Source organism: Schistocerca gregaria, chromosome 2, assembly GCF_023897955.1.
Source record: "Schistocerca gregaria isolate iqSchGreg1 chromosome 2, iqSchGreg1.2, whole genome shotgun sequence".
NCBI lineage: Eukaryota > Metazoa > Arthropoda > Insecta > Orthoptera > Acrididae > Schistocerca > Schistocerca gregaria.
Genome location: NC_064921.1, coordinates 316,869,599 through 316,895,793, shown reverse-complemented (window position 1 = coordinate 316,895,793; position 26,195 = coordinate 316,869,599). Strand labels below are relative to the sequence as shown.

The 26,195-nt window shown below is 39.1% G+C and overlaps 1 protein-coding gene across 1 annotated transcript in view; it reads left to right on the top strand.

Moving 5' to 3' along the window:
* The window catches only part of LOC126336940 (PHD finger protein 3), a 240,225-nt gene that overhangs the window by 13,541 nt on the left and 200,489 nt on the right, over nt 1-26,195 (top strand). Inside the window, 1 exon segment of the mRNA XM_050001117.1 lies at nt 1,832-1,962. Coding sequence (XP_049857074.1) covers nt 1,842-1,962 — 121 coding nt within the window. The 5' untranslated portion in view covers nt 1,832-1,841.

The following is a 26,195-nucleotide window of genomic DNA, read 5'->3' as shown; positions in this document are numbered from 1 at the left end:
CACTCTTGAAGCTTAGAAAGTCACACTAGATCTTGAACTTTTTGTTTAAGACCGAGCAAGATGGTGTAGTGATTAAGACAATGGATTTATATTCTGAATGAGTGATGTTCAGATCCCCACACGTATATCCAGACATACATTTTCTGAGCTTTCTCTAAATCACTATGGCACATGCCAGGTTGGTTCCCTTGGAAATAGTTGTGGGTGATGTCTATCTCCAGCCTTGTGAACGTTGAGAGGATGTTATGTGCTAATCATCCATCCTCCTTGTAGGTGTTGTTTTAATTTTCTTTGTTATTCTTTGCGAGTACCTACATATCTCATTGCTATTTCACTGTTGGCCTTAATTCGTCTTTCATGTAGCATACCCTTCCTGCATCAGTCTATTGTTTTGAACTGTCCAGTGACATTTCTGTTTGGTAACGACATACAAAACACTGGTATTGCTTTAGTCAACAGAGTTCTGCTGTGGAATACAATCTGTGTTTGTTTGCATATAGTTTCCAAAAGTACTTTTCTACAAGATGTAAATATCCCCCCCCCCCCCCCCTTATACAAGATGTAAACATCCCCTGCCCTCCCTTCCAATTCTCCTCCTAAGTGGTAGAGTGGAGTAGAAAAGTTTTACACAGTAACGAACCACATAAGCGAGAGTTTATAAGTCGTGGTTGTTGACTGTGAATATTAGTTTCGTTATGTTGACTGTTGCAGATAGTCCGCATCTTGTACCCCATTATGTCAAGAATGATTCACGTGTTATATATTTTTAATAGTGTCTTGACTAGGTCGTTGCGCCAATGTTATCGGCATAAGAATGTAAGACAGTTAACATTTAAAATTGAAATTAGAATGAGTGGAGGGTTGTTATTCTCGTGTTACGTAAGTAAAATGTGTAACATTTGTGGGGTCTCAAAAGTGTATGTTACAGTATCATAGAATCTCATTGAAAGTTGAAGTAAGGGTGTAATTGTGGTTTCGGAAAGGTGTACAGACAATGTGCCTCCTAATAAATAATCACGCGAGTTTTACCAGTTTAAAGACGAAATGAAGTAAAATGCTTGCAAACGTATTTCGTAACGGCGAAATGGAATTATTGAAACTTGGATGGGTATTTTTGTGTTTATAAATGGGCCTCGCAGACCATGGACCCTTTCGTTACAAAGTCCGACTGTCACTCAGAAACGGACATGCACATAAATATGACAATTCCCATTAACTTCAATGAAAATAATTTTATGTTTTGAAAACGGTAATGGCTATTTTATTTCAAAGAATGTAATTAGGAAGCAATGGTTACCATAGATAAAGAGGCAGTGTTAGGTATCTTTGATGCGACTGAAACGTGGTATCTGTGGAGTTTTAGAATGTCGTCCAGAGAGATGTTATTTCGTATTTCTGTAGGTTGTAGTGTACTTTAGGGTTATGGTTTTGTTTTGTTTTCAAATGTTCAGTTGTACGATAAGAAGATACATGAAACTCGCCATCAGGAGATAAGGTGTGTACGAATGTCTGATTTTTGCGCAGTTACGGTGTTCGTGTGTATTCTGGTTGCTGTGCTATCATACAAGATGGCCGATTATTTGGGCGCGTTTATTTTGGACCGTGCTGGGCCTCGTAAACTGAGATGATTTCCTAGGCTTGTCATGTTAGTGAAGTAACTGTTAAAGTTTTTATGGTTGGTGGCTGTGCGCGCGATGTGTGTGTTATTTCCGGCAGAGTGTATCTTCTGATCATGGCATGTATTACGGAGCATATAAACAAAACAATGTCAGGTGTATGCACGTGATGTTATACTGCAAACTTTACCATAACCTTTTGATATGGTTTGCAGGTAACGTGCAATGTCGAGCACCTTTGTTGCTGACACAGCTGATGATCGTAAATCGGACAACACCCTTATCATCATCGTTAATAATGACGGGACAATTTCAGTAGATCCTGATACACTACAGAATATAATCGGTAAGTCAATAATATTGACGTGGTGCGAACGTAAATAGTTACAGTAACGGAAATATGGCTTATTGCTGTTGTTGTTTATGTGTATTTATAACGATATAATAGTCAGCGGTTTGGAACGAAAGGATTGATACAACAAAAACATTTTATTAGTTCTTTCGTAAACATACACTGCTACATATCGAAATGACACGAAGCAGTTTATGAAGTTTTTGTTTTGTTTTTGTGACCGTCAGTGGTGCCCGTTATTTCATTGTTTTAAGTTTGTATTTCCTGTTGGAACATTTCAATCATCATGTCTGTGGATATCAGTGCAAGACCTTCTTACGTGAATTGTGATTTTGTGTACACACACACACACACACACACACACACACACACACACACACACACACACACACACACACACACACTCTTTGTTGTCACTGTTTACATTTTCAGTTTATCACTTTGTATTGGGCTATGAAAGAAATTTTTACCTTACAAAAAGGATTAAAAATTTTGATTGATGAAATTTTGACTCCATAGCGGAGTGCGCACCAGGAAGTTTCGAATGGTGTTTATTTCATCCATCAGACATGGTGAAAATCTTTCACTGTTCAAACAGTGGCTTTGTTTTTGAAATAACTTTCTATGACCAGCCAAGGGTTTCATTGTGTCTGATAGCAAAAAGTGTTTTGTAATAAAACAACTCCACCTGTCACTTTGAAAAATATAAAATGTTGCCGCATTTGTTCAGTTTTGCTAGGTCTTTGTGTTTTATACATTTCTCCCTCTCTCTTTCTGTGTTTTGTGGCGTAATCGATTCATGGTTATTTCATCTGTTCATTTTTGTTTGAATATTCATCTTGTATTTTTAATATGTTATACACATCAGTGCTTGTAATACTTGGTTGCCAACTTTTATGGCTAGCACAAAATAATATGTGGAAGTGTAAAGCTGACAGATTAAATGTGCTCCATATATGCCTCATTTCTGATTCTGCAGTATCAAGTTCTTTCCACGTTTGGTGTAGCATGTCCCCTATCATTAAGTGCTGTTGATTCAAGCTTGCTGTTCTAGTAGGTTTATTGCAACAGGAGACTTAAGCACTGAATCTTTCACCATATCATGAATTTCTGATCAACAACTCCACAAGATCAGTCCATTGCTTAATCTCTTGTTCAAGAATTCATGAACATCATGATGGAAGTAGGGTGGAACACCATCCTGTTGGTAGATGAAATTCACAGTCTCCAGTTGTGGCATGAGGCAGTTTTCCAACATGTCCAAAGACATGTGTACTGTAATTGCCTTTTGGCAGAAGGATAAAGGTATTGTAAACTTTAAATCTTGAGACTCCAACAGAACACATTAACTCTTGGTGAATCTCGATTGTGTTTCCAGAATTTGGAAGGTAGGAGGCGAGGTACTGGCGGAAGTAAAGCTGTGAGGACGGGGCGTAAGTCGTGCTTGGGTAGCTCTGTTGGTAGAGCACTTGCCCGCGAAAGTCAATGGTTCCGAGTTCGAGTCTCGGTCCGGCACACAGTTTTAATCTGCCAGGAAGTTTCACGATTGTGTTGTGCAATAGCGTTGGGATTCTCTGTCCCGGATCATTCCATGGTAACTCATGTTACAAAGTGATGTTTGTATTATAGTTTTGGACAATTAACAGAAGGAAATGTTTCTATTAAACACTTCCTCCCCCCCCCCCCCCCCCCTCAAAACAAAAACATCCTTTATACAGAATGCTCTATAAACCTATATCACAATAATTGTTGCATTACTATATTTATTGTAAGTTTTGCACACAATACCAGAGAATCTTACAAGTATTTTAACAAAGTTCAAAACATTTAATCTGCAATAAAATAAATATTAAAACGTAATGAACAGGTAACTCATGTTACAACATATGGGAACTCATGGTACATTGTCACAGATCAGTCAAACGTGAAATAACCACGGGAATTTAGAACACTTGGAGGGTTCACTTTTCGGACAAGCTTGTGTTTAGTGTAGTATATTTCATATTTAATTTCAGGCCACTCCCATCTTTCATCATAGCATCAACTTCAAACTCACCATTTTCAATTTTAGTAACATTACTAGAAAAATATGAATTGTCATATTTTACTACCACCCAGTCATCTGCTTGTATATCCAGTGATTTTTCTGTTCTGTTAGCATTTTCCTCTGCAGCATCATTATAGAGCGATGAACTTTAGAAATGTTCAAGAAAGGCTTGCAGTTCTTGATCAATGCTGAGGGATGTAGTTTTTTTGCTTCTTTGGCTAAAGCTTTTTTCATCCATAAGAACTGCTGCCACATTAGAAGAATAATTCAACAATGCTTTTACAAAATCTGTTGCGTTGTTTACAACACGTTTCCTGCTTTTCACAGGAGTCCAAAATTTGCATTTGACAGCCCCTTTCAATGAGGAGTTACAAAGTACTTCCTTGTAATTCTTTGGCACGACTCTTACTTACAACTTTTATAGACTCTGCAATACATATGCTTTTAAACTGGGAAGCAGGACCATCTGACCATATTGTAACTCTCTAATATTTTTGGTAGTTCTTTAAGAAGTCTAGAACACAAGGAAAGACAGTGTTTTTTGTCTGATCCAGATTATCAGATACCAACACAAAGGTGAGAAGTACCTGATTGCTGGGTTGAGAAGAACCTGAATGCCAAATCATAGCAATATAAATACTAATTTCATTCTGCTGCCAATGTGCACTTTGAATTTAATCTTGACTTACACATGTAAATTTTCAGAAAAATCAATTTGCATCATTGCAGTTAGCATTGCGGAAGGCAGTGATTCCTTACCACTCTGATAGTTCTTTGATTGTTCTCTCTTAAAGTAGCAGTGCTCTAAAAATTTAGGTACCATGGTAAGAATATGATCAATAAGATTCTGTAACGTACCATCTTCCTCTACTTTAAAAATCCTGCCGCCACTCTCCTGCCACACATGCTATTTCACGCCAATACTTAAACCAAGAAGTTTAACTGCCAATAAATCTTTACATTTCATGCACTTTCCCAACCAACAATCGGCTGTAGGCTCTGCATATAGAAAAAATTCTGGTTAGTTACTGGTGTACTTCAATATTTGAGGTACTATGCTATGCAGAGAGATAATAGCACAGATGAAATTCTCGTGATATCTGCAGAGACAAACATTGTGTGGAAGTTTATTGGCGAGCATGACATGTTTGCGTCTTAATTCTGTGAATTTACTTTTACCAATCACTTTGCCATTTTCTTCACAAAACATTGCCTGGGCTTCTTTCAAAGAAGACGTTGAGTGTCGTACTTGCAATTTACTCTTACATTTCTCATCTTTTACAGTCACATCATCTTTGTGTCCAGGGGCCTGTCTGCTAATGTCATCCCTTTCATAGAATTTGCTCACTGCACTTATTATTTGTTTAGAGATTTTTTCTACTTCTAAAGGTTCAACGAATGTGTGATACAACCTTCTAATAGCACATTTTTGGTTTCTGGATGATGCTGGAAGTACACGTTTCAGTTTTGATATGGCTTTTCTCAGTGAAGGCCTATTTTAATTTGGTGTAGAGGCAGAACTACTTGGTGTAGCTGAAGATGCTTCCTTTAGCCGCTTCTTGTACTTGGCAACTCTTTCTCTAACATTACGTTTCTTGTCTGCAGCAATCCTTTCTTGTTATCTTTTACTCAAACATTTTTCCTGTTTTTGCTGCTTCTTTTTCCTGAATTTTTTCATAGTTTTCTTGAGTTTGATTTTATACTCTTCATATCTGCCTTTTTCTTCTCATTTTTTCAGCTGCACTTAAAGGCATTCTGAAAAAATGGCAAATGGTTGTAAAGTAGAAATAGCTATTCCCTTTGGGATTTTATGTGGCATATGGAGGTAAATATACATTAAATATATTGGTAGTTGTGTTATTGTAATTCAGAACCAAACTGACTGGTCAAAATTATAACTAATCCTACAAAAATTATGGTAACTCACATTACATAAATAAAGGTAACTAAAATTATTTGAATTAAATATTCTCTACCAGGAGAAGGGTTCCAGGAAGAAATTTGAGACACCAATTTATCAGTTACACTTACGTGAAGGACAGCATGGCATATAAGTTTCTATACTTAAATTTATTTTGTGAAAATCATTAAAAAATGGCATTTGATAATTCATGTTACGCATTTTGGGTTAGGTTATATAAATGTTTTTTTATTTATCATGCTTAAATGGTTTTCTTCTAAAAACTATACTAAATAGAAGAAGAAGTTATGCACTTTAAAGTGATATATGAACCATAAAGGATTATTATAAATTTTATGATTTTTTTTCCTTGCCTTGAAATTGATCAAATCTTCTGCATGAACAAACTCAACAATATAGTCTTCAAAACAGTGGCTCCCACAAGTAAACAATAGATTTTGGAAGGGAAAAATCAATCTTGCCAACAAAATTCAATACCCAACCTACATATGTAACGGGCGAAAATATTCCCACAGAAAAATTAATTTTTTGATAATGGTGCCTCTTTTACATGGAATGACCCTCGCCCAGATATGCAAATTCTGTTGTTCACAAAAATGTTTCTTCGTCACTGAAAATCAGTTTTTAACAAAACCCATCCTCTTCCATAAGCTGTTGCAGCTGTACTGAAACTTTAAACTTTTTTTGCCGTAAAGAGTCGGGCCTTGTAGCAGTTACGAGCAGTAAGGATTTAGTTTCAGTCTTACCCTTAGGATTGTCCAAATAGTTGTTTGTGGTATGTTCAGCCCTCTGCTTACTTTGTGGGCCAAGTGCGAAACTCACCCGCATGCGGTCAGCCATTTCCTTCGCTCGTATCGGTCCAGCATGTTGAATCCCTGCGCAAAGCCGTTCTGAAGATTTAAAATGTGCACACCACTGGTGAATCATGTTTGAAGTTGGTGCATCTTTGTTGAACTTCTTTCTGAAGTGTCGTTCCACTGTTATAACAGACTGATGTTACTGCATTCGAAGCACAACATGTGCTTTCTCGGCACCAGTCTCCATCTTGTTTAATTGCTCATTGCTGCACCTGTGTGGCAGAAATCTGAAGTACAGCAGCAACAATACAAAACTTTTCGAGTTTTATAAGTGTTCAGTTTTTTGACAATATGTCAATTAATGTAGCTACAGTGGTTTTATGAAATAACTTCAGTTATTTGTAATAACCTTGTACATGGTTTTGTAGGTTGTCTGCTAAGTTTTTCCCACCAAATCAGTGTCCAAGACATATTATTTTATCTGTGCCCATACAGGGATATACATCTATAACAAATAAGATTTCAATTCTTTTGCAATTTGATTCCTTTTCTGTGTGGTAGTACATTCTACCAGTAGAAATACTAGGACTTTAATTTCCATTATTTTCCATTTGCTTGCATCCAGGGGTTTGCAGCAGGCTGCATATATCAGTAACAGAAGAACAGATTGGTGCAGAAAATGTAAATTTAGCTTTTAGTTATTTGTGTGTATTTTCCCATGCAAATGAAGTGTTTACCATTAAAAAAAAAAAAAAAGATTTCACATGCGTAACACAGAGTACGTTACTTCTTCTGCAATTGAAATGAGAACTTGATTATATCATTGGTTGTGCATACCAGTTCTTCCACCATTGTAACTTCCCATGTCCACTTTCGACACATGTCCCCAACGCACACAAAACGGAGATTAGACTGTGGATGGTCCCTTGTTGTGTTGTACTGTTGTACTCTACAGAATTGCTTTTTGAATTCCATGTTCTGATATCTGTCCTCGCACTGGTTTGGTGATATATGAGCTAGGCTTAGTCTGAGGCTTGTAGCAGATAATTTTGGTGGGAGTGAATTGAGTTGAACCTATTTATACAGGATTTGGGTTTGACACATGGACATGTGCTAATGGAGCTTGAACACTGATAAAATATGTAATTGCTACCTTTTTAATTTTTTTTATTACAATAACCACTCTGCTTATGGTTAAGTAGTTGAAAAGCATACAAACATGACAGAAAACTGTTGCTTGGCCTCAGGACTGTGTCCTTTGGAGCTAACAAATGAATAACAACTGAACTTGAAACATATATATTCACACTCACAGGGTCACATTTGGAGGAATATAGGTTGTGGTGAGAAACTCTGGAATAGCTTGAATTCTAGACCTGATTAAAGGATAGCAATTTAGTTCTCAGGCACTGACTTTGATGAGAATAACTATAATAACTTTTATGGCACATGTTTCGTATATAGCATTTCAACAAGTGTGTAATGTCATCATTTATTATATTAAACAGAAATTTACTGATGATAGAATATGCACTTTCATGCATTTCAGTATTTGATTCAGGAAATCCATATACAAATATTATTCTCTGTAGATATTCGTTACTGCAGTACCACATATTTAAAACCAACATTCATAATGTTAAGTTTGCATCATTATTGGTTGCAACACTTGTGATGTACGTGTTTGGCTGGTAGTGATAAGCTCATAGCAATAACTGCATTCATTTTTTGGGGTGTTGTTATGGATTTGAGTGAGTGTACTGTGTTATTACCATTCTGTTTTTTATTGTTTGTCATCCTTTAGTAATTTTTTGTGTTGGTGTTTCAAGCTCTATTGTAAGTTCAACTCCTTGTTCTGAAAAAGCCTACCTTTGCTAGTAATATTTGTTAGGAAGAACATAATAAATTTGGGATTTGACATTTTTATATGGTGTCACATCACTTCTCAAAGGTTTTGGTATTGAAACACCATTACAGATTATAACAACAAGGTATCCAAATATGCCTCAAGCTCTAACTTTATTCTCTGCTGCTATACTGCATGCCATGCTTTCAGAGAAAGTGTGATGAATAATGAGACACCCCAAAGCATTGACCACAAAGGCACTGTCCTTCATGTTAGTGCTGTATGTGTATACCAAGGTGTAACAAAATTATTTTTATGCAGATCATTGAGCTACATGAATGTCACAGTTTTAGAACAGTCTGGTAAACAGTGCAGTTTTTTGTAGCAAAATTCTTCCACCCACCCTCCCTCTTTCCCACCCTCCCTCGCCCTTTCGCTGTTAATGTGCAGATTTTTTGCAACTTCCTCATTGCCAAAATTTTTCGCAGTTTATGGATCTTGGCTCCTTGTGTGTTTATTGCTGTGTCAACTCAGTAATGTTAGGCATAAAATGCAAAATAGTGTGCAGTTATTGGTCATTTAGAAAGTACCTTATGGGCCCAGAAAGAAACAGTTACTGCGTATGAACTGCATGCTTACATTTTGAAGACAAAACAACAAGAAAGACTTCTTTCACAAAAATAAGTCCCACACTGAATTGAGAGGAGGAAAAAATTTCCAAAAACTTACTTAACATGTAAGACACAGATATGTACCGTAAACATTTATTTTAACATTTGACTTAACAAAATGGCAACAGATGTTGTCATATTTACTCTCATCACTATTAGTACCAATATTAACTTCTAAATAATTAATGGAAAATCTCATATAAAGATGTGAAACAATTACTAACAAAGAGATAGAGGGGCTGGCCAGTACTTACCTCAGCTCAGTACAGCCGATAGAGACACAAAAAACAACCGAAAATTTAAGCTCCTAGCTTTCGGAATAAATGTTCCTTCATCAGGGAGGAGAGAGGGGAAAGAAAGGGAAGAAGGGAAAGTGGATTTAGTTACTCACAACCCAGGTTATGAAGCAACAGGGAAAGGAAAACAGGGAAGGTAGCAAGGATGGAGGCATGGTTGTCAGAGGGAAGCCAAAGATATTCTACTGCAGGTACTGTGCCAGCTTCAAGCCAAAGAGGATGCATACAGAAGTAAAGAGGTGTATAGTATAAAGATGTAGGATGGAAAGATGCATGAATGGCTAAAGAGGAAAGGGAAAGAGGAGAAGACTGAAAAGTAAATGGGAGTGAGGTTGTTTAACGTAGGTTTAGTCCAGGGGGATGGCGGGATGAAAGGATGTGCTGGAGTGCAAGTTCCCATCTCCGCAGTTCAGAGGGACTGGTGTTGGGTGGGAGAAGCCAAATGGCACGTACAGTGTAGCAGGTTCCTAGGTCCCTAGAATTATGCTGGAGGGCATGCTCCGCTACTGGGTATTGGACATCTCCTAGGCGGACAGTTCGTCTGTGTCCGTTCATGCGCTCAGCCAGTTTAGTTGTTGTCATACCGATGTAAAAGGCTGTGCAGTGCAGGCATGTCAGCTGATAAATGACATGTGTAGTCTCACACGTGGCCCTTCCTTGAATTGTGTATGTTTTCCTAGTAGCGGGGCTGGAGTAGGTGGTTGTGGGGGGATGCATGGGGCAGGTTTTGCAGCGGGGTCGGTTACAGGGGTAGGAACCGCTGGGTAGAGAAGGTAGTCTGGGAATATTGCAGGGTTTAACAAGGATGTTACGGAGGTTAGGGGGACGACGAAAGGCAACTCTGGGTGGTGTGGGGAGAATTTTGTCAAGGGATGATCTCATTTCAGGGGTTGACTTGAGAAAGTCATATCCCTGGCGGAGTAATTTATTGATGTATTCGAGGCCAGGATAATATTGGGTGACAAGGGGGATGCTTCTGTGTGGTCTGAGGCTAGGAATATTGTTGTTGGACGGGGAGGAATGTATTGCTCGGGAGATCTGTTTGTGTACAAGGTCTGCAGGATAGTTGCGGGAGAGGAAAGCACTGGTCAGGTTATTGGTGTAATTGTTGAGGGATTCGTCACTGGAGCAGATACGTTTGCCACGAATACCTAGGCTGTAGGGAAGGGAGCGTTTGATGTGGAATGGATGGCAGCTATCAAAGTGAAGGTACTGTTGTTTGTTGGTGGGTTTGATATGGACAGAGGTGTGGATGTGAGCTTCAACAAGATGAAGGTCAACATCCAGGAAGGTGGCTTTGGTTTTGGAGAAGGACCAGGTGAAATTCAGATTCGAAAAGGAGTTGAGGTTATGGAGAAAATTAAGGAGTGTTTCTTCACCATGAGTCCAGACCACAAAGATGTCATCTATAAACCTATACCAGGCCAGGGGAAGCAGCTGTTGGGTCTTCAGGAAAGCCTCCTCCATGCGGCCCATGAAGAGGTTGGCATAGGATGGAGCCATCCTGGTTCCCATGGCAGTTCCCCTGATTTGTTTGTAGGTCTGGCCTTCAAAAGTGAAGTTTGAAGGCCAGACCTACAAACAAATCAGGGGAACTGCCATGGGAACCAGGATGGCTCCATCCTATGCCAACCTCTTCATGGGCCGCATGGAGGAGGCTTTCCTGAAGACCCAACAGCTGCTTCCCCTGGCCTGGTATAGGTTTATAGATGACATCTTTGTGGTCTGGACTCATGGTGAAGAAACACTCCTTAATTTTCTCCATAACCTCAACTCCTTTTCGAATCTGAATTTCACCTGGTCCTTCTCCAAAACCAAAGCCACCTTCCTGGATGTTGACCTTCATCTTGTTGAAGCTCACATCCACACCTCTGTCCATATCAAACCCACCAACAAACAACAGTACCTTCACTTTGATAGCTGCCATCCATTCCACATCAAACGCTCCCTTCCCTACAGCCTAGGTATTCGTGGCAAACGTATCTGCTCCAGTGACGAATCCCTCAACAATTACACCAATAACCTGACCAGTGCTTTCCTCTCCCGCAACTATCCTGCAGACCTTGTACACAAACAGATCTCCCGAGCAATACATTCCTCCCCGTCCAACAACAATATTCCTAGCCTCAGACCACACAGAAGCATCCCCCTTGTCACCCAATATTATCCTGGCCTCGAATACATCAATAAATTACTCCGCCAGGGATATGACTTTCTCAAGTCAACCCCTGAAATGAGATCATCCCTTGACAAAATTCTCCCCACACCACCCAGAGTTGCCTTTCGTCGTCCCCCTAACCTCCGTAACATCCTTGTTAAACCCTGCAATATTCCCAGACTACCTTCTCTACCCAGCGGTTCCTACCCCTGTAACCGACCCCGCTGCAAAACCTGCCCCATGCATCCCCCCACAACCACCTACTCCAGCCCCGCTACTAGGAAAACATACACAATTCAAGGAAGGGCCACGTGTGAGACTACACATGTCATTTATCAGCTGACATGCCTGCACTGCACAGCCTTTTACATCGGTATGACAACAACTAAACTGGCTGAGCGCATGAACGGACACAGACGAACTGTCCGCCTAGGAGATGTCCAATACCCAGTAGCGGAGCATGCCCTCCAGCATAATTCTAGGGACCTAGGAACCTGCTACACTGTACGTGCCATTTGGCTTCTCCCACCCAACACCAGTCCCTCTGAACTGCGGAGATGGGAACTTGCACTCCAGCACATCCTTTCATCCCGCCATCCCCCTGGACTAAACCTACGTTAAACAACCTCACTCCCATTTACTTTTCAGTCTTCTCCTCTTTCCCTTTCCTCTTTAGCCATTCATGCATCTTTCCATCCTACATCTTTATACTATACACCTCTTTACTTCTGTATGCATCCTCTTTGGCTTGAAGCTGGCACAGTACCTGCAGTAGAATATCTTTGGCTTCCCTCTGACAACCATGCCTCCATCCTTGCTACCTTCCCTGTTTTCCTTTCCCTGTTGCTTCATAACCTGGGTTGTGAGTAACTAAATCCACTTTCCCTTCTTCCCTTTCTTTCCCCTCTCTCCTCCCTGATGAAGGAACATTTATTCCGAAAGCTAGGAGCTTAAATTTTCGGTTGTTTTTTGTGTCTCTATCGGCAATATTAACTTCATCACTCTCACTCCTATCATTTTCTTCATTCTCTTCCCACAGTACGTCAACCTCACTGCCATCCAACACATTCAATATGCAGCATTTCTTGAACACATTGATGATGGACCTTGATGATATTGAGGACCATGAAGCACGAATCCACTCACAAAAGGGTGACATGGCTTCTTAATCTTACCAGACGGTGTAAGGACATGATCTTCTTCCAGGAGCCAATGTGAATACATTTATTGGTGTTGTCCTTGAACGGTTTGTTTATGGCCAAATCTAGTATCCATAGCTTTGAAGTCATTTCTCCAGGCATTATGACAAGATCTGTATTTTGTGCAGCAAGTTTATCTTTTACATCAGCAGTTTGATGTTCCTTAAAAGCAACCAAAACCATCTTGACACTCTTAGCAAGCAGTAGCACAGATCTGTGATTCCAAAAAGTCAGCCTTTTCCTTGGCAGCGATTCACTACACTTATAGGAAAATTTTCTTTGGGCATGGTTTTTTTTCTTCAGAATGACGTAGAGGGCAACTGTAACTTCGTCATTGGCTGTAGTAACTTATACCACAGTTTCTTTTAATGAGATATTTTGTGCCCATTTCGTGTCTTCTGCCGTATTGCTTGGCGTGTCAGAAAAGAATAGTTTTCTGCCAGTATTGTCAATCTGATGAAAGGGCATGAGTGACACCTTTGAAACTGGACTATTAATTGCTGGAAGTTGGCCAGCCTCTCCTCAAAAAGTCTGCTGGTGTTCTCTGGGCTTGTGTAGCACTTCCTCGTAGAATGGGGACTCTCCTGTGCTTAAACGACAATACCAAACATTACTCGCATGGATTTCTTATTGTGGAATATTTAAGACTTTGCAATATTCAAGGGCTTCAGTTGGATAATTTCTCATGAGATGGGCATCCCATTGTTCCTCTTTCCCGCACATAGGAAAGAACCTTAGGTTCAAGTCCTCCCCTGAACAGTTCTGATTGATACTGCCCTCTTCCGTTTTTCTTCTGAAGAACCGAAAGTCGCACAATAGATGTTCACTGTGTACTTTCTTCCAATCTCTCTGTTTCTTGTGGTTTTGGCATCATAACTGCACTGAATTCTTTACCTTGACGATGCTTTTTGCTCTAAGCGGTTGTTCATATTAACGTAAATCAGGTTTTCGTACCAGTATCTAACTGAAACTGAATTATAAGGTAACGGAACAATACTGGCAGATGTACACAATGTTAATGCAAATAAGACACCGGTAAAAGTTTGTTTCGTAATAGAATGCCTTGTCACCAGTTTTGGCTACAGAAACTAGTTGTGTTGTTGCAAGTGAGCTGAACTTAGTACAGCAATTGTAAAAAGACAAGGAAGCAGATATAAGCCGCAAGCTAACTTTTCGGAGGTGGAATTTGGATAAAAAGTGAGACTTATTTTTGGGTCAATACAGTATTTAAATATATGTCAAAAGAGATAACATTTACATGAATGTTTGGCTTCAGTGCTGCTGGATGTTAAGTATGTATAATGCTGATTCACATAAAGCTTAATTTTTGTCCCAATGGGATTTTATTTCTGTTATCCTAGAACTGAAGATCAGTAAATATGGTGAAAACCAGAAACTTTCTTATAAATGTTAGTGGCCTTCACAGTGTTAGAATAGAAAGATATCCTGTTGGTTTCTGTCCCCCATCCTGTGTCTAGTTCATGATATAATCGTACAAACTGTTAACCAGATGTCCATACGATTGTGCTGTGCATGGAAGATGGCATTGTGGTCAACAGACAACCATGCCAACAATGACGTCAGGGTAATTGTGAAACAAGGTAGTGTTTGCCGGGTAGCCCCACATCCACAATCGCTGTGTACACAGTCACAGACTGTGCAGTATGCACAGAGAAGATGCTTACCAGACACTCTGGGATGGAGGGCCAGGGAAAGAAAGAAAACAGGACAGTCATGAACTAATGTGGGCTGATGGCTTAGTTTGAATTGTTCTGTTGTTTCTCGGCTGTGGCGACAGTGTGTAAAGACTGAAACTGTGTCCAGAAGACCAGGGCAGGGGCGACCACGTGTGACTTCAGAAGATAGGACTGTTACATGACTGTGAGGGCACGATAGTATCGCCTTAGTACTACACGGCAACTGGCACGTGAACTCGCAGCACCCACTGAACGTGTTGTATTGTGGCAAACTGTGGGCAGAAGGCTTTGACAGAGTTGCTTTGTGAAAGACCTGCTGTGTGTCTATCTCCGATATGTCTTCACAGAAGAGAACATCTAGAGGGAGGGTCACCAACATACCACCTGGACAGTCGAACAGTGGGCCTATGTTCTTTTCACAGATGAATCCCGATTTAGCCTGGAGAGTGATTCTCAATGGATTCACATCTATAGGGAAGTGGAACATGATTTCAGGACCCAAACATTGTGGAAAGAGACCAATATCGAGGAAGATTCCCAGTGGTGTAGGCAGGGATTATGTTTACCACTCGAACTTCTCTTCATGACATTGTGCGCTTGAATCGGCAAGGTTTAACTGCTGTCAGGTATTGTGACGAGCTCTTGGCGACTGCATTTGCGTTTGTTGCAAGGTGATGTGGGCTCAGACTTCGTATAGATGGACAATAATGTTCAACCTCATAGAGCATGGGTGGTTGATGTTTCCTTGGAAATGGAAGATATTGCATGCATGACGTGGCCTACTCACCCACCTACTTATCTTATCTTTGTGGTCTTTCCGCGAAATATAAGTTGGCGGCAGTAAAATTGTACTGTAATCAGCCTCAAATGCTGGTTCTCTAAATGTCCTTAGTAGCAATTCATGAAAAGAACACCTCCTTTCCTCTAGAGACTCTGACCCGAGTTCCTGAAGCATTTCCGTAACACTCTGTTGAGGATACCAGTAACAAATCTAGCAGCCCGCCTCTGAATTGATTCTATGTCCTCCCTCAATCCAACCTGATAGGGATCCCAAACGCTCGAGCAGTACTCGGAATAGATTGTATTAGTGTTTTATAAGCGGTCTCCTTTACAGCTGAACCACATCTTCCCAGAATTCTACCAATGAACCAAAGACGACTATCCGCCTTCTCCACAACTGCAATTACATGCTTGTCCCACTTCATATCGCTCTGCAATGTTACGCCCAAATATTTAATCAACGTGACTGTGTCAAGTGTTACACTACTAATTGAGTATTCAAACATTACAGGATTCTTTTTCCTATTCATTTGCATTAATTTACATTTATCTATATTTAGAGTTAGCTGCTATTCTTTACACCAATCACAAATCCTGTCCAAGTCATCTTGTATCCTCCTACAGTCACTCAACGACGACACCTTCCCGTACACCACAGCATGATGAGCAAACAGCCACACATTGCTACCCACCCTATCCAAAAGATCATATATGTAGTAGATAGAAAACAACTGCTCTCCAAGACTGCAAGCAGCTCTCCAGGAAGAAAAGACATTATTGCCGCAACAGGAGACTGTTGATGCCATCCACAGCATAGCCCATCATTGTCAGGCCTCCATTGCTGCCAGAGGTGGTCACAGCACATACTGAGCGCATAACCGATTGTCAAAATGTGTGTGCAAACCTATTAAGTTGGGAAAAATGAAGAATAATTTTGTCTACCATTACGGATGTTGCAGTTGTTTACATTCTGTATTTGTTACATTGTTCTTACAGTACCATCTCCTGTTTATACTGTTTTGTACCAAAATATAAACAACCTTTCAAAATTTCTGTATGTTGCTTTAATTTTGGACACCAATGTACGTCAGAGAAGAAGCAGTCATTGACGTACAAGTTTGTTTGGATGCAACACATCTTTAGTGTTCATCACTTCATTGGACGTAGTGTGGCACTTGTGCATGTCTTTGATTCATGAACTAGCTTCTCCTAATATGTTACGAAGGACTACAGTTCGACATGGACCTCCATCTCGGACTAATATATATAGTTAGCAGAGATTGAAATTGAGTGTTAGTACTTTTGGACTGCTCTCTAAAATACAGAGTGAAATATTAGGCAGCAATAGTTTAAAAAAAGAAGAGGTTGTAAATAATAATTGAAGTAACAATGATTTCCCTTTTATAAAAAAAGAGAAGTGAGTTGGGCTGCACAGTACAAAGAAATAAAATGTGTATGTTGGAGAAGGCATGGGCCTTTTATAGACCGAATGTAATTTATAGGCAAGGGGAACTTTGCAGGTAAAACTTGTGAGCTGAAATGAACTTACCTAATCCCCCAAGTGAAATTCCTCAAGATTGGTGGAGGTATTATCGTGGGTATGAGAAGTGTTTCAGAAGATAGCATGTGCAAACTGCCAAAGAAGTGATGCAGTCTAATGATGGGGGAGGGGGGGGGGGGGGGAGACAAATGCAGCAATTGATTTAGATGGGACTTTGCTTAAGAGTGGACATACTTCTCGTTATGGTGTTGTGGCAGCTACTTCTGTTGACACTGGAAAGGTGCTGGATGTAGAAATGATTAATAAATTCTTCTATGTTTGTGAGAACAAGAGTGAATAGATGCAAAAAAAATGTGTTATATATTCTGAGGGATAAAGCTGAAGGCACAGTGCGAATATTTCAGAGGTCCCTTGAGACAAAAGCAATAGTATGTGAACAGTACTGGGGGCTGGAGATAGGAAAGGGTTCATGAAGGTGATGGAGAGTGAGCCATATGGAGAAAACATTCTATCAGAGAAACTGTCATGCGTAAGACGTGCAAGGCTCTGTGAAGTGATAAAAGGGTTATGTTTGGAAAAAATTGTCTGATGGGGAAGGTATTGGTGGGGCAGATGGACTTGTCACAGCATGATTGACTGCTTGCAGAATTACTATGGCTAAGCTATTAAAAATAACATACCAGATTCGTCAGGAATGAATGTAGAATCATGGGGCTATTTACTTCATCTCACCTCAGCATGTGAGAATAGATGCATGGACTTCGCCCTAGAGAGAGAATTCAAGGTGCAAATACAATGAGATAGTTCCAAATTATAAACCCCATGGATTACTCCCTGCTGTAGCTGCTGTTATAAAGCTGGAGTATAGGGACTCTGCACATCCTGACCTTTGAAAAAGTGCTTCCGTGTAAGAAAGTAGAATGTGACTGTAGCGTTCCACAATATCATGTGGACGGGAATTCCAAAGACGGTTTTTGTTGGTGCTAACACATTTCATTTAGAAATATCTGATGCTGTTTTATTATTCAATGATGTAAATGTTGGCAGGGCTAAAGTGCTACAAAAGTTGAACATTAAACCAGGATGCAAACCTGTGAATATTTTGAAAGAGTTGGATGAAATTCATTTGAAGAAAGCAGGTATAGAGGGGGAAGAAATGGCTAAGAGGCAAGAAGAATTTAGATAAACTTGAAAGCCATGAAAAATACAGCAGTAATCTAAGCTTTGGGAACGAACTTCGGTGAATAGTCCCCTAAAGACTTTGTCATTTTTCTCAGTTACCGAATTTACTCGAATCTTAAGCCGCACCTGAAAAATGACTCGAAATTGGGGGAAAAAGCCGCTCCTGAAATTTGAGACTCGAAATTCAATGTGAGAGAAAAGTTTTAGATCAGCCCTCCAAATCGAAACAAAGTTGATCCATTGCAACGTGAAACACAATTGAGGTCGAATGGATGAAGATACAGCTACAGTAGTTTGGTTCGAGTCGTAAGATTGACAGTTAGGCTTTAGCAAGTAGCCATTGCTGTGTCAGTTGCTTCCTTTTTCACGTGCTTCGTCTGGTTTGAATCGATTGCTTATTTTGCTTTTATCTGATAAGTGTTGTTCTTTTTATTATAGGGATTTACTTTACTCTAAGCTGAAAATGCATTATTGTACTGCGTTGTTGTTGCATTCTGATAACGAGTGTTGACGACCTGTCGCCGCTCGCGGCATGGCTTGCTTTTGTGCGCGCTACCTTACAATAAAAAGAAAGAGAGGAATTGTCTCATAAGCGAAACAATGGCATGATACTGCTATTTGTTGTTACTTACACTGCTGCTTTCTTTGATAATGATCAACAAGAACCAAATAATAGACTACGTATGATAGGTGTTCTGAACAAGAGTTTAGGGAAAATTTTTCTGTGTTTGAAAATCTTTGCAGATGCCTCTTTAGTACATTCCATTCTGCACAGAAATTAGTCATCTTATATTTAAGAATCTAGTCAGTTGCTATGCTTCATTTCTGACTGTATCACTATTCAACATAAGAATAATACGAATATAAACATGACATGATATGTATATTCTTCAGCGTTTGCTGTTTCTCACTCTAGTTGCGTAGTTTATTAGACAGACAGGATTTAAATGAGATAGCAGCAAACATGAAAGAATACATGGCATAATGTTTACATTCTTCTACCTTTTTTTCAATTTATTTACTAACACAGGGGTTTTTGCGTTATAAGTTACATAGCCTCAAGATGTATACATAAAATTGCTATTGTAATACTTGTCTTACTATATTAAATTTTTTAAACATAATATTCTTGTTCTTCCTGAAACATTTGTGCTTACGCAGGCTGTTCACGAAGCCTCTTCCTATCTTCTCTGTTCCCCCACAGTTTGTTGTTCAGCATTTCCCCTGATCTTAGTCCTCTTTGATTCACATTATCTTAATGATGGCACTTTAAAGTTTTAAATTTGGCCACTAGTTACACGAAAAAAATTGTTGGTCCTTGAAAATGTTGGAAAGGCATCCTGCATTTGGGATTGTTCACCATGAATCACTTTAGCCTTCTAGGAATGTAGAATATTTGTGTTGTCCCTTGCTGTGCATAAAAAAGCAGAATATGAGCCAGCAAGATGTTGAGTTAAGGGGATATATCAGAATTGCACAGCACAGATCCTGGGCATAGAATTTTAGAGTAAGAATCATTAAACTGTTACAGTTTACTCTAGGATGACTGTTTTTTATTATTAAATATTATTAAATAAATTTTCTAACATGTGTTACCTAAATAATCCTTGACTTTGTAATATCAGTTATTTGAGAGGTATGGTTTAATTGATTATTTCAATATTTGGGTTTTAGTTGTCTCTTTAGTCTCCCTGGACAGTTTAGTGTACAATTTTGTTCTCTAGTAGAAAACCCTGTTTTTTATGTGAGTTGATTCTGGTACATGTTCCATGCTCATGAATGTATCTAGATGTAGACTGATGTTGATGACAGTTTCTTTGCACGTGCGCGTGTGAGCGTGCGTGCTGGGAACTCATAGACAGTTAACTGGTAATAAAACGGTTGTATGAGGCTGGGAGACTGTAGCAAAGTCCACTAGTGAGTAGCAAGGTGCCGTACAGTCACAACGAATACTGCGAAGCGATGCACTTGGAGCGGCAGGTGAAAGCATATTGTCGAATGTGGCTCAGGACGAGTGCAGCACCATGGTGAGCAGCGGCAGGCAGGGTCCATAGTGGAGACTTTTAAGTGCTGTCATTTGTTCAGAGCTCAAAATGTAACTGGCTCTCCATAAGTGGAGCACATCTCTAAATATATGCATGTTGAAGGATACGAATGTGCAGAATCACATGAGCATCCTCGCCGATGCAAATAAGTGCTTGCGACTGAAGTGCTGTTTGCTGCAACTTGTATGCCCCATAGTGGCTGCTAGCAGCTTGACTGTACATGTTATCTTGCCTCTAGCATTTATAAACAAACCCATAGGTGTGGCAGGGACATTATCTGGCCAGCAAAACATGTGCAAAAGTGTGGTGGCTGAAATATGCAGGGGGCTGCCACGAATGTGCCCAAAGAGATAGTTTTGTGATTGCTGGAATGACCAGCATTTGAGCATGACACATTTTGAGTCCTGATAAGACATTTCTGTTGACAAGTAAACATATCATAGATGCAATGTAGTGTTATACAGGGTAGGCAGCATAAAACCAAACCCACAACATTACTGCAAAATTGGTAGTTGATGTTGAAATGAAATTTTGTGAATGACACCTAATTTAAGTGTTGCTTTTATTAACATTGTTTTTACAAAAGATGGCCAAAATTATCAACCTGACCATCTGTGCACATCAGTGCTTGATTGATCATATTGAGAGTCGCCCAGTGCTAAATGTGGTTGTCAGTTACATTGATGTCTCATTGAATGTTTGTCTTTACTTCATCAATATAGTGGGGTCAGATGCATAAACTCTCTTTCAAATAGCCCCAAAGGAAAAAAATCTTAAGTAGAAAAATCAGGGTATATTGGAGACCTCAGTCCTCTGCTGATAACTTGTGCACTTTGTAGAATATTTTATGCGAAACACATTACTTTGTCTTTTGGAAGAAGCTGTATTGTTCTTCATTATCAGTTAACTGCATATAAAATTCTTTGAAAGTTGTGGTGTGAACTTCTATATTAACAGTGTGGCCAAGAAATATTGATCTTGCTATAAGATGGAAATGGCACACCAAAACACTAATTTTCTCATCATGAAATGACTGCTCGAATATCTTGTCTGTATGCCTTGTCATGCTGTACCTGGTGTTCTGCAAATTAGCGTAGCCGGTTAGATGAAATCATGCCTCGTCTGAAGTGAAATATAACTTGGGGTCCATCTGTCCATCAATGATACTTAAGTGAAACCAATTGCAATAATTGGTTTTGGTTTGTCTGTTTCCATCAGCTGGGACCCAGTTGTAATGCAGTATTGTTTCAGGTATAATTAATAAATGATTTTATGATAAGGTATGTATTTAACATCAGATTTCTCGGATAACTTGCATATTGACGTTTTTATACTGGCAGTAATTATTTCAGTGGTCTATGAACCCCTAATTCAAAGTTGACTATTTGTTTTGAAGATGAAACCAAACTTGTTTTACACCATTTTTGTATTAAATTGTTTATGCTGCTTCCTGCTGAGTACTGATATTTGGATATTTTTCTGCAAAAAGTTGACATGCTTCTTCAAATGACTGAGAATGAATGTAGGCCTCAACTGTACCTATCTTCTCCTGGATTGAATTAGGCTTTTTACACAAGGATAACTGCACTCACAGTAGTTCTGCACTGACACACTATTATTGATGAATGGCAGTAACAATCATTTGGAACATATACATCTGCTAGTCACATGGAAGTGTAGTGTTGGAGTAGTGGTTTTATTATGGGCTCAAATCTTTTATGTTGCTCATTCTGTAGATCACACACGAGTGAAATTTTTAAGCCTGTTTCTTACATTTCTGAACATGATTAGAGTATAATCCAGGGTTGCCACAGATGCTGGAAATTTGAAAAAAAAAAAGCACTGGAAAAACATTATTTTTGTCTCAGTAGATGAAGTGGTTTGTTTACTGAGGTGAGGTATCATGCATCATCGCCGGCTGGGTGCAGCTGATTACATTTGCCGCTTCCCTACTCCATCATTACTATTGCTTCTCCCCTTCCTATCAGTCCCCTCAGCTTGCAGTCAGCGCTGACACCACTTCATGCCACTAGCCTTGCAGCTGCCGATGAGAGGCAGGGAGGCACGAAAAGTGGTTTATTTGGATCTGATTCCCAGAGACTGTGGTCACAGCGGATGGAGACAGCAGTCATGTGTACGTGAGTTGTCTGTGTGCTCCTGTTTTCTGACAAAAGCTGTGGCCGAAAATTTAGATGTAAGACTGTGATTGTCTTTTCTATGTGCCTGTCTGCAGTCCAGCAATCATCTTTCCTGTGAGTTGCTATCTATCCTCATTACTATTGATTCTCAGAGTATTTGAACAAGTTATCTGTTGCATGGATCAATTGTCGTGGTCTCATTTCATCAACATGTTGTCTGTGGCTCGTGAATGGCTGGCCACACAAGGGGATTTCCCTTGACGGGCCAAACCCACATGTCATTTCTACAGGTATTTGTAATGGATTGGGTCTGCTGGTCTGAAGCCATTAGATTCCCAGTAATGTGCAGGCCCTGAATATTGGATGTAGTCTCACTGATCTGCCTGCAGGCTGGGTCTGTCTGAATGTGGCATAATGCAGTGAATTTTCATGGTTTATCCGTGGACTCAGGATTGTGGTGCTCCTCAGCAGGCCAGAGGCCATGGGCAATGGATTTAAGGAATTGCGACTGTTTCATCGCAAGTGCATTGTACAGTGTGGTGTTTTATAGACTTTGCACTTGTTCTAGTACATTTTGGCGTACAAAAGAAGTAGTTTATATGTTTAAAAGTATGGACGATAAGAAGAAGAAAGTTGTCAATTGCTGTTGGTTTGTACCCTTTGTACTCATATATTTCTCGAAAGAAGAATCAAAAAATATCTGTAAAATAATAGATATATCATAGTGGGTAATAACCAACAATAATGAACATAATAGAACCAACATTTTATTGGCAGTCACCTAGAGTGTTGGTTTACACAATTCTTCCCCGTCTTGCACACTTCTTTCAAGACGTTATGTTTGAAATCAGCGAAGGTATTTTAAATCTGTCCTGCAGCTCTAAGGAAAAGCAATTTTTTTTTTAAATATATAAAATAACATCAGTGCTCTTAATGAAACACACACACACCCATTGGTTTACTTTCTCCATCTAAAAACAGTTCATTACTAAAAAAAAAAAAAAGCTGTTGGTGTGAGCAAAAATCTTAAGTACTAACATCAGGAAACACCATATGCTTGCAAGTTTTATTAGATACTTCCTCGTTTGCACTATTGTTTCTTTTACCATAGCTGCAAAGACAGATTGTCAACTTACACCCTAACTTGCCCTTGAGATCTCAAAATTCGCCAGGGAAAAATACTAAACTTGTCTGAAAATCTGGGAAATATTAGGGAATTTCCTTTCAGGAAACTCTGGCAACCCTGATAATCTAACAAATGATTTACAGAGTCCAAGAATTCTGCGGTTGTAACAATTGCTGGTCATGTTTATAATAGATTAGATTCTGAAACAGTTTACAGAATAATGGCTGATACAGGAAAATTGAAAGTACGATTGACTTAACAGCTTATGGAATTGTTAATCATCCTTTCCTCAGGAGCAAGGTAAAAGTAGTAAATTTCAGAGGACTAATATTGAAAACCCAGAAATCAAAAGATTGAAGGTGTCGACTATTTTTCAAGATAAACTATCTCACACAGTTGGCATTAAAGGATAACAGTTTTATGGAAGGAAAATGTAATTATCCAAAAACAATGTCAGGTGCTGATAAACACTGAGACATAACACGGAATGTATGAATTGGAGGTGTAGAAGGATGTTTGTCAGGGAGGTAGAGGAAACAGCAAAACATCAGGTGCATGGCAAATATACAAGTATGTTGTAAATTTTTAGGTCATTCCACTGCGTGCTCACTAACTTGACATAGATTGTTTGTTGGGCCAAGTAATTTGTTTGCAGTGAGCATTCAAAGAAACAGTGTTGTGAAAAATGGAAATTTTGTGTGTGAGATCTCTTCTCCTCCCCCCCCCCCCCCCCCAATAGAACCATCCTAACTTAACAGTGCCACCTTAAATCACTTCATTGAACTTCAGTAATTAATCATCATGAAAAAGCTATGTACATTTGCTTTACAGAATTTCGTCATAATCTTATGAAATTCTCGCAAAATTGGATGTTATAAAAGTGACCAGTGTTGTGTGCAACATGATTGAAGAGTGTGAGATGTTACATGTGTGATAGAGGCAACTGTAAACACATTAAAGGCTGCAGCGTATTCAATTTTGTGTGAAAAAGGTCTCCTCCCAATGTTATTTCTCACAAGCTCAAAGCAGGCTCTTGTCAGTTTGTGCACGACAACCTTCAATTAAAATAAAAAATCAGCTGTTGAAATGCAAAACATAGCCTGGTAAAAAGAGGTGAAACTCTGATATGTTCATACAAACTGGAAATTAAGCAGTGATTAGCTCTTTGTGTGTTTCAGTACAAAACAAAGCCAACAAAAATGGATTATTTGTGCAGCACTGCCAAGAGAATTATTACTTGAATTTTTTGGTTGCACTGGAAATGTTGCAACTGTTACTGTAGAGGATCAGAGAACAGTTAATGCTGAACGATTTGAAATCATGGAAAACAACTGAAAATCATGCGTCATTCATCATGACAATCCCACCTATAACACAACCTACAAATACAGCCAGTTGATTTGTTTGCCAGAGAAAAACATGAAATTATTGTCTCATTGCCATTATTCACCTGATGGGTTGCCTAATGACTCATTTTTTGTCACTGTTGCACAAAAATATGTTACCAATTATTTTCAAAAATCATGATTAATCCTTCAAAAACTATGTTTCGAAGTACTGACATCAGAGTGGAAAACAGTTTACCAGAATTGGTTGAAATGTTACAAAAGTGTGTAAATTTTAAAGGTGAATATATCAAGAAATAGAAAAATTGCACCAGTGTCCTCATCTGTTCATTGCCCGGTCAAAAGAGGCAGACTAATAGGCTGAGACGGAGGGCTCTCTGATGCAGCACCAATGTCAGTTGGATATTTTTTGAAATGTGAAATATATCCTGGTAGTCAGGCAAACGTTAATAACAGCATTTTGCATATAGTAAACAAGCTGTGAAAGTTTTTAAAGTGAAGGCCACACTCTGTGTATGGATAATTTTTATACTAGCCCTGTTCTGTTCCATCATTTATGGAAAAATAAAACCAAGGATGTGAGTTCAGTGACTAAAAATAGAAAAAGGCTAGCGAAAGATCTAGCAACACAGAGACTGAAAAAAGTGAGCATACTTTTACAGATGAGACCATTGGATGTTTGTGGAAGTGAAAGACTCTAGAGATGTTACTTATTTTGATAACAAAACACAAAATGAGAGCGTCTTATCAGACTGTCAGAACAAAGTAGGTAGAAAGTATACAGAAAATAAAGCCTCATAGTATTTTGGATTGAAATGAAAACAAGGCTGGTGTGGACCACAGCGCCCAGCTAACAGGCTTCTACCCTTTTGAGAAGTAACAAAATGGTGAGAGATTTTTTTCTTTGCTTGTAAATTAATATGTTCTATATAAAAAGTTGATGCCTACTAATAAACATATAGTTCAGTTCGTTGCTGAATTGGCAGTCTCTTTGGTTAACATAGAAAGACACATTATGAGACAGTTTTACTTTTAGTGGCGACAAATTCTAATCTTATCTCCATTTAGTAAATTAAAGACAAAAAAATTGTTGTGAAAACAACGCATCATTTCAATATATTAAAAAAAATGTTGTCATGCAATTGTTTTTCTTTGTAGCATTTAGTTGAAATAAGGTAAGTCTCTGAAATGTAATAAACTGATCTAAATTCTCTGCAGTAGAGCCTGCTACAAAAAATTCAGAGAAACTATGAAAATTCAGAGAAACTGTGAAAATTCAGAAAAACTGTGAAATCCACAGTATCAGCAAATTGAACGACAGCCTAGCCACCCAGTTCTCAATGTGTTACGACAGTAAGGTCTAACTGTGCCAAGTACAGAAATGGTGCCCTGCACTATAACAGGATTTGGGTGCTTCATGATTTGAGTGATATGTAACAAAGGAAACTCCATCAGTTGCTATCTTCACATACTAGCT